This window comes from Gallus gallus, chromosome 1 (genome assembly GCF_016699485.2).
Source record: "Gallus gallus isolate bGalGal1 chromosome 1, bGalGal1.mat.broiler.GRCg7b, whole genome shotgun sequence".
Taxonomy (NCBI): Eukaryota; Metazoa; Chordata; class Aves; order Galliformes; family Phasianidae; genus Gallus; species Gallus gallus.
In genome coordinates this window covers 179,538,949-179,552,080 of record NC_052532.1, presented here as the reverse complement: position 1 = coordinate 179,552,080, position 13,132 = coordinate 179,538,949, and the positions used below count along the sequence as shown (strand labels likewise).

General features: G+C 40.7%; 1 protein-coding gene across 2 annotated transcripts in view; it reads left to right on the top strand.

The window, feature by feature from the left end:
• ZC3H12C (zinc finger CCCH-type containing 12C) overlaps nt 1-13,132 on the top strand; it is a 40,075-nt gene that overhangs the window by 12,374 nt on the left and 14,569 nt on the right. For both annotated transcript variants that reach the window (XM_004938821.5, XM_015279471.4), the window contains one exon: nt 6,135-6,901. In XM_004938821.5, the coding sequence (XP_004938878.2) occupies nt 6,135-6,901 (767 nt within the window). The remainder of the gene's footprint in view (nt 1-6,134; nt 6,902-13,132) is intronic.

Sequence of the window (13,132 nt, the reverse complement as noted above, 5' to 3'; positions counted from 1 at the left end):
GGGATGTCAGTATTTTTAATTGAGCTTCGAGCCTTGCTGCTGTTACATGGCACAGTGTGTGTGCTGCGGTGCCTGTTGGATTGGGACCAGTGGGCAAGGCTGGGTTTGGGTTTGGGTTTCAGGGGGGCTTACCTCCACGAAAATAAAACAGAACATACAGAGCGCTGGCTGTGGCCAAGCTCCTGAGTTCCCTGCAAGCATTGCATCACTGCAAAGCAGCAGGAAGATCTTGACATCCTGAACAGGGCTATGAAATAACAGGGAAAGAAGCTCTGTTGCAAACAAATATGAGTGGCTCCCAGACAAAGGGTGCTTCTCAGTGCCTTTCTATCAAGTGTCCTAACGTTTCAATGCCACTGCATAAAAATACTCTTTGTTCCATGTATTATTATTATTTGGGGTTGCTTTAATCAGTTTTGCCTCCCAGCAAAACTGAAATACACCAGTCCTGCTATAGCTCTGCATAGGTACACATCTATTGCACTTATTGACCGATGTACAGAAGTGTCAAGAAATTCAGAAGGCAGTTTCTGAATACTTTTCATTGCTTGGTGTGGGCTCCTTTCATAGCTCTTCACACATTGTACCAATATGATTAATTTTGCTAACAAGAAAAGGGGAACGCAAATAGCTAGTGATGGATTCGTTTCTCTTCAATACTTCTATACAAAGGAAGTTTCCTGAATAGCCTTTATATTTCTCAGAACTGTTTTTTTAATATTATCATTATTATGATAGAACTCACAACTTTTACTACTCAAAAATAATTCCTTTCTTTGTTTCATGAATTAGAAACAATGAGGAGAAGCTGAAGTCTGCCCAAGCCAGGTGTTTCTTGTTGGCAGCCTGCTCCCTAATGACTCTGGCTCTCATACAGCAGCTGCCTGCTAGCCTCCTTTGTATGGCCCATTGTTGCTGCACACCCCTCGTTAATACACATGCTGCCCGGGGCAGCCCCTGTGAATGACATCAACTTGCTTATCTTAGAAGCCCCAAACCTGATGCAGGGCGGGGAGGTTGCCTTGCATCTGCCTGGCCAACTAATTGTGAGCGCCGCGGGTTGTGATTGGCTCCCCTTCCTCTCGGTAATAGGTTAAGCAAAGACATTGCGGGTCCATCTGTTCGTCCATTCATTGTTCTGCTCGCTCGCCTCAAGTCTGCAGCTGAAATCGTGTTAAGGAGTTGCTTCTGGAACAGCTACAAGAAACCAATGCCTGTGTGCTTTCCAGTGAATGTAAGTATAGGGGCTTCTCTCTGCAGAAATGGGACATTTCACCTTTCGGATGTTCCAGCAGGTCAGTGTGCCTTCTGACAACGTGAGCGTGTGCGTCAGCTGAGATTGGCACACTTTGGGCATCTGGAAAAAAAGAGAGGAGAAAACATGTCTGAAGAGTTATCTTAAAGTGTACTCGAGCAGTCTTCTAGCTCAGTACGTTCTGTCAAGGAACTTTTAAAAGCGTTAGAAACTGTATATTTCCAAGAATTTGGAAATGGCAGGCAGTATCCATGAGTAGAACAAATTTTATTGTAGCCCCTTGGAGGTAAAGGAAGGTTTTGACTTTGAGTTATGAGTCTTTTTTTTTTTTTTTTTTGCAAGTAAGCTATGGTTTATTGTAAATTTTGAGTGGTAGAAAAGCTCTTTTAAAAAACAAACCAACTTTTCTTGTTATACCGTACAGTGGATAATTTTTTCTTTTGTGAAAATAGGAGGAGCTCTGTTGAGGGGCATGTGAAGATGCTGTAGTGCTATACAGGCCATTAGGATATTCTCAGGTGGGAACATGTTCCACTGAAAGCTTTTGTACTTTGAAAGCGATTCGTAAGCATGTCAGATCTAGCTCAGTTATTTTATAAGGCTTCTAATCTGTTTTGCTTTATGTTTTGAGTTCAGATGTTAGGCTGAAGAACTCTGTAACTCCATGAGCTGTGTCCCAAGGATCCTGGAAAGGAGGAAAAAAAAAAAAAAAAAAAAAAAAAGCCCTTAAAACAAAGACCTTCATATATCTGTTGAGAGGGAAAGAGCGTATATAAAAGGGTTAAAAAGAGGTTTGCATTTCTTCCACATGCCCTATTGTGTGAACATATGCATGAGTCTATTGAAAGTTTTCAGAAGATGGGCAGGCCACCAGTTGCTGGTCTCCTGCAGTTCCAGTAGACATCTGTTGCCCCAGAGCATTAACCAATCTGTTCAATGGGACATCCTTCCTTTGTTGGACAGAATGATGCAGACAACAGCACTCGCTGAAATACAATGGTAATTAAATACATAGAAACTACAGCAGTAGGTATTTATTACATATTCATTATTTTATTTGCATTGTTGCCGTAGCGTTACGGTTTGGGTAACAGATACATTCATTATTTTTCTTTTCTGATCAGCGCTGCACTTCTTTTTGTGACAAGTAATTACAGCGTTTCAACAAACTGCCATTTCAATATTTCCCGTTTTCTTTGTAGAAGACTTAGAAAAAGACTTCCTGTGTGAAATCAAAATGAACTGTTTCATTGTAGAATGTACCTTCGGAAACTTTTTGGAAGGTCTTTTGGGAATACACAATTCTATTACTTTGCCACAAGACGCACTGTTTTCCTCCTTGTTATTTTCCTCTGTGAACAAAATTTGCATTAAAATACTTTTCCTATGTTCAGTCATAAGTGGAAAATATTCCGAATAGGCGTTAAAAGATTAGATGAGTTCTTTTCCCACATTCCTGGGAGAAACAGAAATATTTTGTGTGAATGGAATTAATGAGTCGATTATTGTTAACGGTCATGGAAAATAGCGGTAACTTAAGAAATGGAAGAAGAATACGGTTCTACTGTGTGGTAGTGCAGTGCTCATCCGTGGTGCTGATAGATGTCTTTGACTCAATAATACAGCGTTCCAGGCCTTTATCAGCAAACCCACTGTGAGATGCCGTGGTTTCAATCAGTCTATAGTTTGTTCTTAAGAGTTCTGTTGCTGTAAGTATGTCCAAATTGGAAGTTGCTCTTTTTTTTTTTTTCCTTTAAATAAAACAAATTCTATTACTCCACTGTGAGCACAACCAAAACTTGCAGACTTTCCTTGACAAGATTTTTTTGGCGGCTTTGTTCGCTTGTTTGGCTCTCAGTTGAGTCAGAAATCATAGCAGGTATTTTTCTCATCTGTCTTGCACTGTATCAATAAGCCTGCTTTAAAACCTACATGCGTAATGAGACTTTCTTGTCAATAAAGAATGCAAGGAGTTTTTCTTATCTGATGCTCCTCCTTGAATAAACGTGTTTTTTTCTGTTTTCTTGCGAGCTTCATTGTCCTGAGTGAAGGTACGCTGGCTTTTATTTGGAATATAAGTTCATTCAAATGGACTGCCTCTTTGCTAACCACATCAAGGTAAAATAATCAACTCCAGCGTCTAACAGGATATCTGATTTTCGTGATTCTAATCCATGAGTCTCTTACAGGGCATTGCCTTGGGAGCTCCCAAGTATGGCATTTCAAGGGATGCTGCTGACCACAAATATGGTGTGAAAGTTCAGATATCGCAAACATTTCTCTGAAAAGTTTGCATGCAGGGCATAGGCCAAATGCCAGGAATAGCGTGCTGCTTATGCAAAGTATTTCTGATATCTTTAATTTGGGGCTTACAGAAGATGAATTATTTAACTGCCCTTGAGAGAATGAGAAGAGACTTAGAAGAGGTACACGCAGGAACGATGATGGGTGCGTTCCAACAAGGCACAAAGCTCAACTCTTGGCTGCTTTTGTATGCAGATGATGTGCAAATCATCTAAAGTATATTTCATATAAAGGCTGATCTTTGAATACATTCATATGCCAATGAGGTTTTTAATCACACTGAAGGGTGTTATGATTGCACTTGCTTTGAGGCACTTAAACTTCAGCAAAGAAGCAACTGGAAGATGACTTAAGTATTATTTTAACTAACTCTCGACAAACAAAATGTACTTGTCACTTGAACACTTCAGGATACGTTTATTCCATGATGTTAATATCCAACCTCATCCTCCCCACTTCCAAAAAAAAAAAAAAAAAAAAAAATCCCACTCTCCGCTTTAAGCTCAATGCTGAAATGCCATTTCACAGTACACGGATTTAGGCAGCGCCCCATTATCTGGGCGCGCTCGGCGCCAGCAGTACATGAGCCAGCTCAACTTTTCAGGCCAGCTTAGGAGTGTTGCCCATTAATGGGACTTCCTCGAGTCCTAGCAGATTGCGGGCTTGGGAACAATGATGTCGGGCCTTCCAGATTGCTTTGGCAGCTGCATTGTTCTCAGAGGGGAAACCAGACGCACTTAAGTCCCACTCTTTTTCATGGGCTTTTGTTCATACCAAATTATTCTTTTGCCGTGCTAGTATTCATGATGGTATGTTAAAGGAGTGCATCCTAGCAACTAAGGCTTGTTGCTAAGCAGCCTTGCTTCCAAGAGATTTTTCTTGTTTGAGGGTTGGTTTTTTTGTTGTTTTTTTTGGTGTGGTTTTTTTGGCCATCAGTCCTGTGAAGGCTGTAGTGTTGGTTTTTTAACTGTATCCTTTTATTGGGATATCGTTGTGATTTGTTACTAGCACTGTGCTATCAAGTGCATTACATTAGTTAATAAATCACTGTGTGAAAAGGTTTGTTTCTGAAATTCTTCTTGTGTTTAGTATGTGGTGTTTGTGTGGTTGTGTGAACTCCCTTCAGTTAAGGGAATGTAATATTCCTTGATTTGCTGTTTGAGAGAGGGTTATGGCCTTACTCCCTTCTTATGAGGTCAGGTCTGAATAAAACTTGAAAGTAGAATATTTTATTCCCTAGAAGTCAGCCTTAGCTGGATTACGGCGTTAGACAGAAAATGCTTGTGACAGATTTTGTATTTTTTTTTGAGCTAAAACTACTTGGGTAAACTAACTGTGCCTGGACTGTACTTGACAAGTTCAAGTGAAAACCTTTCTATCTATATATTACTTTTATATTCTGCTTTGTAAGGTGTGGAAGAACTCTTTGTTTTATAGTCTTCCTTTCATGGAAAGTTTTCTTTTTTATGGTACCCTTGCAGTACGATTGCTCTGTATGGCCCATTTTCATCTGTGAGAAATAATGTTTTACTTTTTTGATTGAAGCATTTAGCAAAAAATTCCCACCTAAAAGAACAAAACAAGGGAGAAAGGTGGAAAGATGTCCTATGGAAATGTACATTATGGAAGTAATGCTTTGATGAAATAGGTACCTAATTTACCTATAACTGCCACTATGCAAAATTCCTCAAGAAAAGCTGCAATTTTTCTTCTTCCATTCTTTTTACATGACTTCTCCCTATAGGTTTAGTGTGATGTAGCAAATGGCTTGCACGAGTCAAGTCCATGACTTGAAATTAACATTTAATTTTGTTGACTTACTGGCTTGACAAATAGCCTGTTGCAATGGATGCAAAGACTTTCCTTGGCTTTATTGGCCATGAGATCAATCTGTGCCTCTGCATCTTGTATGTCTTATAACACAGCACTGTTGAGAGTGGGTAGTCTTTCTTTGCTTGACCATCACTTTACAAGGAAATTCAGAAATAGGTCAAGTGTATTCCATTTAATTGATAGTGTCTTTTAGGACCAGTAAGTTTTTGTTGAATTATGTTTTCTGTTATAATTGTTTATTTTAGCATCCTTTATTTGCCTAATAAGCAAGCTAATCTTGTATTATGCTAATTTCTATTGAACAGAGAGTGTAAGCCGCTTAGTTGGAAAGGTTTTCTGGTAGGTGTATTTTATAGCTGCATTTTTCTTTTATTGTTGCAACATTGTGTAAGGTTAGAGGAAAGGTTACCTTTACCAGGTTACCTTTAGGTCTTGGTAAGAGTTCTGAGTGACAACAAATAATAAACCCATTTCTGTTCTTTAATAAACCCATTTATGGAAATGACTAAGTAAAAGCATTTCATACATTAGGACAACAAGTGATCAGTTGTTACTCAGCTTAGCTATGTATGTTCCTTTTGAAGTTTTTTCCCTAAAAAAAAAAAAAAATTCCATGCTCCAAAAAACCACCAAGTCATGTGTCTTTGCTGTGAGAGATTAAGTGCAATTCTGAAGAGGCAACAATAAAATACAAAAGAAATAAGATGTGTAACCAGTTGCAACATTTTTGTTCTCTCTTTAGGAATACGGAGCGCTTTATATTCAGGAATACAAGAAAAACAGCAAAGTGGAGTCAAGTACATGCAGCAGCTTCATGGGCTTGAAGGATCATCTAGGGCGTGACTTAGGCCATCTTTATGTGGCGAGCACCGGCACACAAATAAATGCAATTGTACCTTGGTCAATGGCGGAGAAGCCGACGATGGATAAGGTTAATTCTAGGAAAGAGGATGTAGACAAGGAGGCATCTGAGGAGACTTCAGGAAGCTCCAGCTGTGACTCTGAAGAAAGCACAAATTCCGATAATGATTCAGAGAGACCGAATAGTTGTGCATCAGAATCACATTTATTGCCTAAGACTCACCGACAGCTGTGCCGATCTCCTTGTTTAGAGCCTCATATACTAAAAAGAAATGAAATTTTGCAAGACTTTCGGATAGAAGAGGCTCAGACAGTACCGAAGGAAGTCGAAAAGCCCCCTGATGTGGTGAAAGAATATCAAACCAAACTGGAGTTTGCACTTAAGTTGGGTTACTCTGAAGAGCAGGTTCAACTTGTACTGAATAAACTTGGTACTGATGCTTTAATAAATGATATTTTGGGAGAACTTGTCAAACTTGGGAATAAAACTGAGACTGATCAGTCTGTAACTAATGCTAACACTAGTGTAATGCGTGAAGCGTCTTCCATAGAGTCTCAGAGGTCAGAATCTCCGCTGCAGGAGGATGTGACAGAGGATGGTGACAACCTGAGGCCGGTAGTTATTGATGGCAGCAATGTTGCAATGAGGTATGTGACCATGAAGCTTCTGCTTTTGTATTTCAATGGAAACAGAATTACTCTGTGTGGTTCAAGCACTGATGTACTATGTAATTGCCTAAAACTATGCAGGTTCTCTTGTAAGCATCATCCTCAACTAAACAGTATGCCGATCTTGTAATCAGGTTAGAGGTCTGTAAGAGTTCAGTGTCAGTCTTCTTGTGTAACCAGCTATCAAATCTCTCCTTCCCACTGCCAGTCTAATACTTAATTAACTTTTGGTATACTTAGCAAACCTTTATTAGGCACCATTGCTGTGAGAAATCGTTGTATCCAGTTACACGCAGGAGGGCAAAGCAAATGTAAGATTACACGGGATTATAAAACAGTGACTTAGTAGACAGTGGCTTAAGGGATGCTTTTCCTTGACAGGTTGTTCTCTAAGTGGTTTGTCTGTAAAATTTGACTGTTGATTATCAGATTTGGAGCTAGGTTTTACTGCCATTAATAGCTGTGATTATGCCTTTAGACTTTTCACTTACATACCTACAGGTGACACGGCTATCTACAACATTCAGCCATTCTGACCCCAGCAATTCAGGTGCATAGCAATAAACTTGTCTGGGGAGAGGCAGTAAGTTCATGCTTCCTTGGTGATGAAAGAGGAGATAACACAGAAGTGCTCAGAGATGAGGTTTTTTGTCTATATAAAAGATCAGTTGATTAACTGATTAGTAACAAATTGGGTAACTTGAAAGGATTGTCCAATTAGTAGCACCACAGGTTAGAAGGACATTTTTAGTCTCCTAATGAACTATTAGCATAGTAAGAAAAGTTCGTGCAAGATACTTCTGGGCTGAGGACTTTTTTTAATTATCATTATTTTCTATCCAATTGGATTACCTTTAAATGAGGCTTTTTTCAAATGGAATTTAAGTACAGCTCTTTAGAGCAGTGCAGTAGTTTTTATATATTTAAGTAAAAGTAGTTAGCCCATAAACTATGGGTAATGCTTCTTTCTAGATGGGGTGTTCCACTGAGTTTCTTCTACCTGACGTATCATTCAGCTTGAGTTGTCAGGGAGTTACATCCAGATGAACAAACACTATTTTGATGCTAAAATAGATTTGAATTGCATTTTACAGAAATACAAAACTCTTGTGCAAGCTTAGCTAGTTAGCACAGCTCAGACATGGTAGCTGAACTTTGGTGCAACATTTCCCACTAACTGTATCAAACAGCTTCCAGAAGTAGAATCATGGAATGATAGAATATCCCGAGTTGGAAGGGACCGACAAGGATGACCAAGTCCAGCTCCTGAATCCACACAGGACCATCCAAAATTCATAGAATCATAGAATTGAGACCACATTTCTGAGAGTGTTGTCCAAATGCTCATTGAAGTCCATCAGCTTGGGGCCGTGACCAGTACCCTGGGGAGCCTGTTTCAGGGCCCAAAATTTTCTGGTGAAGAGGCTTTTTCTAACATGCAGCTTAACCCTCCCCTCACACAGATCCATGCCATTCCCTTGGATCTTGTCAGAGATCAGAGAGCAGTGACCAACACTGCCTCTCTGCTCTCCTCATGAGAAAGCTGTAGGCTGCCACAAGGCCTTCCCTCACTCTCTAGGCTGAACAAACCAAGGTACCTCAGCCATTCCTCACACGTCTTGCCCTCTAGACCCTTCACCATCTTCATAGCCCTCCTTTGGTTGCACTCTAATAGTTTTATGTCCTTCTTATGTTGTGGTGTCCAGAATTGCATGCAGCATTTGAGGAGAGGCCAAATAGCTTCCGTTGAGCTGCTTTTCCTTAACACTTATTCAGTTATTAGGGTAAGTAATTAGGTTATGACTTTCTATTCTCAATTACTTCCCTGACCACCTACATAAAATGGGCCAAGTGTGAATTTATGATATGCGTGGTACAGGGCCTTAATGTATGGAAAGTGATAACTAGCTGATTTAATCTGTTTCCAAGAATCCAACTGACAGATCTTTATTTCTCATTCACCAGCTGTAAATCATAGAATCACTGAGTTTGGAAGGAGTCTCTTATTCCAGTCACCCTGTACAGAGCAGTGTCAATTCAAGGCCATGACCAGTTGAGTTTCAAACGCTGAGCTTGCTGAGGCTCCCATTGGCTCATATCTCTACCTTGACAATGTCCTTTTGAATGGCAACGTACCCATGTGGCATATCAGCCATTCCATCCAGTTTTGTGTCTCTGTGAACTTGTTTCAGAGTGCATTCTGTCCCATCATCCAGGTCAGAAGTGAAGACATTAAGCAATGCTGGCCCCAGTATCAGTCCCTTGGGGTACACTGCTAATGATAGGCCTCCAAGTGAACTTTATGTCACTAATCATAACTCTTTGGGTGCAGCAGTTCAGCCAGGTTTCAGTCTGCCTCTGTCGGCTTCTGCCACTCATATTCCATTATTTTATTGGTGAGACTATTATCAGAGGCAGTATCAAAAGCTTTATTTGTTAAACCTCAAAATAAACAGCATCCACAGCTCTCCTAATCCACTGAGACAAACATCTCATCATAGAAAGCTGTGAGATTGGTGAGGTTCCAAGAATGGCCTTGTAATCAGCATGCTCCCTCAGCACTCCTGAGTGCATCCTGTCAGGGCCCAGTAGCTTAGGAATGTTCAGTTGAAGTTTTCCTTAACCTCTGCTGAGGAAAAGTCTTCTTTGCTCCAGGTTGTTCCTTTGGTCTTGGGCCTGGGATTCCTGAAGGCAAATCTTACCAATAAAAACTGAGGCAAAGAAAACATTGAGTGCCTTCAGCTTTTACGTGTCCTTTGTGGCCAGGTACCCTGTCTCTCCTCTCCAGGGCCGTATCTCGTGGGATTCTTCTATACAGTGTAAAGTCTGCTCTCCTCAAGTCCAAGGTTGTGATCCGGCTTTTTCCATTGCTCTTTCTTTGCAGAATCCTGAACTCCACCACTCAAGTCACTGCAGCCAAGGCTGCCCCTGACCTTCACACTTCTGATCAGTTCTTTCTTATTTGTAATTTTGAGGTACAGCAAGGTTGTCATGTTGGATCCTCAGTCACCAGTATCAAGAAACTGTCATCAGTGTACTCTAGAAACTTCCTGGGTTGTTTGTGCGTTGCAATGTTGGCCAGCCAGATGGTAAAAAACAGTTTTGTTCTGTTTTCATTCAGCCAGATGACAAAGATATGTTTGCTCTACTTTGTGAAGTGGATTCCATCGTTAGCTAGAGATTAGTCCTTCATTACAAAGGAGCTTCAATTCTGTTTTTATAAAAGGCACATCCCTGTTGCTGGCATCAGCTGTGCAACCAGTTGTTTACCGGCATGATAACCTCTTCCTTTCAAGAAAGTAGGTAATAGTAAACAAGTTGAGTTTCCATATGCAAAAGAACAATGATTAAAGTGATGAGGAAGGCACAGGAGTTCACCCACAGTTCAGAGAATCTTATTGTTCATAAGTGTTCGTACCTAAACGTGTAGGATACCGTTACAAGAACCTTACTTCTATGACTTGCATGGTCTTTTCTTTTTCTTTCCTCTTTGCCTTTCCAAGGTGTTGCCAACTAGCCCACTTTGGAGCTGTTTTCAGGAAAAGCAAGACCATAGCTAGTCTTTGAAGAGAGATTTCTGGGAGCTTTCTCACATGCTCTCGCTGGACTGGGTACACTGAGCTGTATTCTTACCTCTTGTTGTCATAAGACAAGTTCTTGATGCTACCTTACCATAATAATTGATACCATTTACTGTAATTATTATCTTTAAGAAGAACTGCTAATTTTCTTTTAAAGGGATGGGACTGATTTGTGTGCACATATATCTACATTTTAAATTGGAACTGAACAGTAGGTGAGATAATCCCCTAGAGCAGCTGTTGAGCTCTTGATACGCACTTAGCACAACGGGGGTGAGATTGGACTGAGTGGTTAGGACCCGGGATTCTTTTATACTGTACCTGAGCAGTGATGTTCACTGTCATTTTGGAAAACTGGATATATCTAATCCTACTACAGAAGTGTTCTTCTTGCATGTAGTTGATGATGTTGTAATGAAAAATGGTGATTTAAAGCGTTACTCTACAAGGGTGAGAAAAGTATTTGTCCATTGACATAAAAATGCGCGTGGTGCCTTATTTAGTGTGAGCTCCTAGACAAGTAACACATTTCCATCCAAAGTAGTTCTGTATCCCCATTTGAACTTTAAGCAAAACCTAAACTTTCCATTTATGTAAGTGAAGAAGGCAGAAGGTGATCTTCGCCCATCTAGCAAATACTGATCACCAGCTCTTCACCCCCATGTCTGCTCTCTGTTCTTCAGTGTGTTCCCAGATGTGCTCTTTGTGCATCCCAGGCTGCCTCTTCTGAGCCTCAGCAGTCAAGAATGAAGGGGAGAAGGTCCTGTTCTTCCATGAGACAACAGAGGCAAGGCTTTGAGGTTCTGTTTTGCCCCTTCTTTACTTCTTTACTGCTGAGATTCAGAAGGTTCCTTCTGAAGAGAGAAATACGCTGCAGCACAGTCCTTTTTCCTTGCTTGTCTTTTTCAAGGATAAGGTTGGGACTCTGGAAATTGCCTGAAACTACTTGCTGCTGTGATACTTTTCTATGCCGAAATCAAAGTCAAGCTTTTGCTAAGAAAAGTAAGGAATGAGGAATAGAGTTGTTAGCTACAAAAACAACTGGAAATTTTTCTCTACAATGTTCATGTGCTTCTGTCCCATATTTGTTAGCTTTACCTGGCTGTTGTGGGTACCTTCACTTTCTTTGTTAATGGGAAGAATAAGTTCAACACTTTAAGTAAATCTACATAAAACTGCGCTGAAAACATTGACATGAAAGTCTGAACCTTGCTGTATTAGCATTTTTTTTCAAACAATTTCAGAATTACATAGGAAAAATAACCGAAATCTTGATCATATGCTGTCTGGGTTTGCTAGTGGAAATGCAGAATCCTGTTCTGAATAATCAGATTTGTTTTAAAAACTCGCCCGTAGAATTCCAAGGTGTTGTAGGCACTGAACTTCTGCTTGCCCTTTTGGAAAACTTTGGCCTGTATTGGAGGTATATCCTTGCTAAAGGACAGTGCAACGTGAGAAAACTATTGCACTTTTCTTTGGGAGAGGAAGATGCTGACTTTCACTTAAGAAAGGAACAGGTTTCCCAGAGAGGTGGTGGATGCCCCATCCCTGGAGACACTTCAGGTCAGGCTGGATGGGGCTCTGAGCACCTGATGATGGAGCTGTAGGTGTCCCTGTTCATGGCAGGGGGGTTGGATTAAGTGACATTTAAGAGTCCCTTGCAAATCAAATGATTCTATGATTCTATCAAAGGCATTTTGCAGTTTTCTTACTGCTTTCACTCCCAGCCATCTATCCAGCTGGATGGCTTGGGTGCTCAGCAGGGGCAGAAATGCACATCTGTGTCTGGCAGCTGTGACAACACTAGTGTTGCTCAAAAAGATGTGTGAGATACCCATAGCTGGGTATCGAGCATAAAGCATCTCCATTTAGGAATCTGAGCCTTGTCCACATGTGTTAATCATGGTGCAAGTCGTTTGACCACAGTAAAAGTTTTGCTGATACCCAGTCTACTTAGTTCTTCCACAGCTGGAAATGACTCTGTGTGTTGTCAACCAAAGGATGATTCGAGTTGTCTCCTCCATGCCAGATGTAGTTTCCATCTAGCAATTAAACTGCAGACTTATTAAAATAATTGCACTAACAGTTTAGCTATATTAGCCTCTTCTCAGACCATTGCTGAGCTCAGTAGACACAAGAACGTGGACAGATCCAGGCATCCATCTTACTGGTAGCCTAAAGCAGCGTTTTCTCCGTAGTCTGCCTTGTTTCTGAGATTATTTTGAGAAACTGCTCCAAGCAATAGATAAAAATATTTTTCCGACAAGTAATGATCATGTGGCTGGGAGCTTGTTATGGCAGCTCTGAGTGCAACTTCTCTTTGCCCGTTTTGAAGTCTGGCTGCAGCATGCGTGACTCTGGTTTGGTCAGACACCCGCATGTCAGGCTGGCAGCAGCACTTCCATACCCCTGAAATGGCATTTTGTGTGGTGTTACAGCCTCCAGAGCGCCTTCAAAGACCTCAAAGCATTGGAGTCATTTGTCATGGTCTAATGGAAAGAAAAACACATTTGGAAACTGTTCTATCCACATCACACCTGTGCCACATTGTGCAAATAAGGAGCAAATGCAGAACGGATAGAAGATCTGGGTTGCTGAGAAGAGCTTTGGGACAAATTATTGCGGGCAG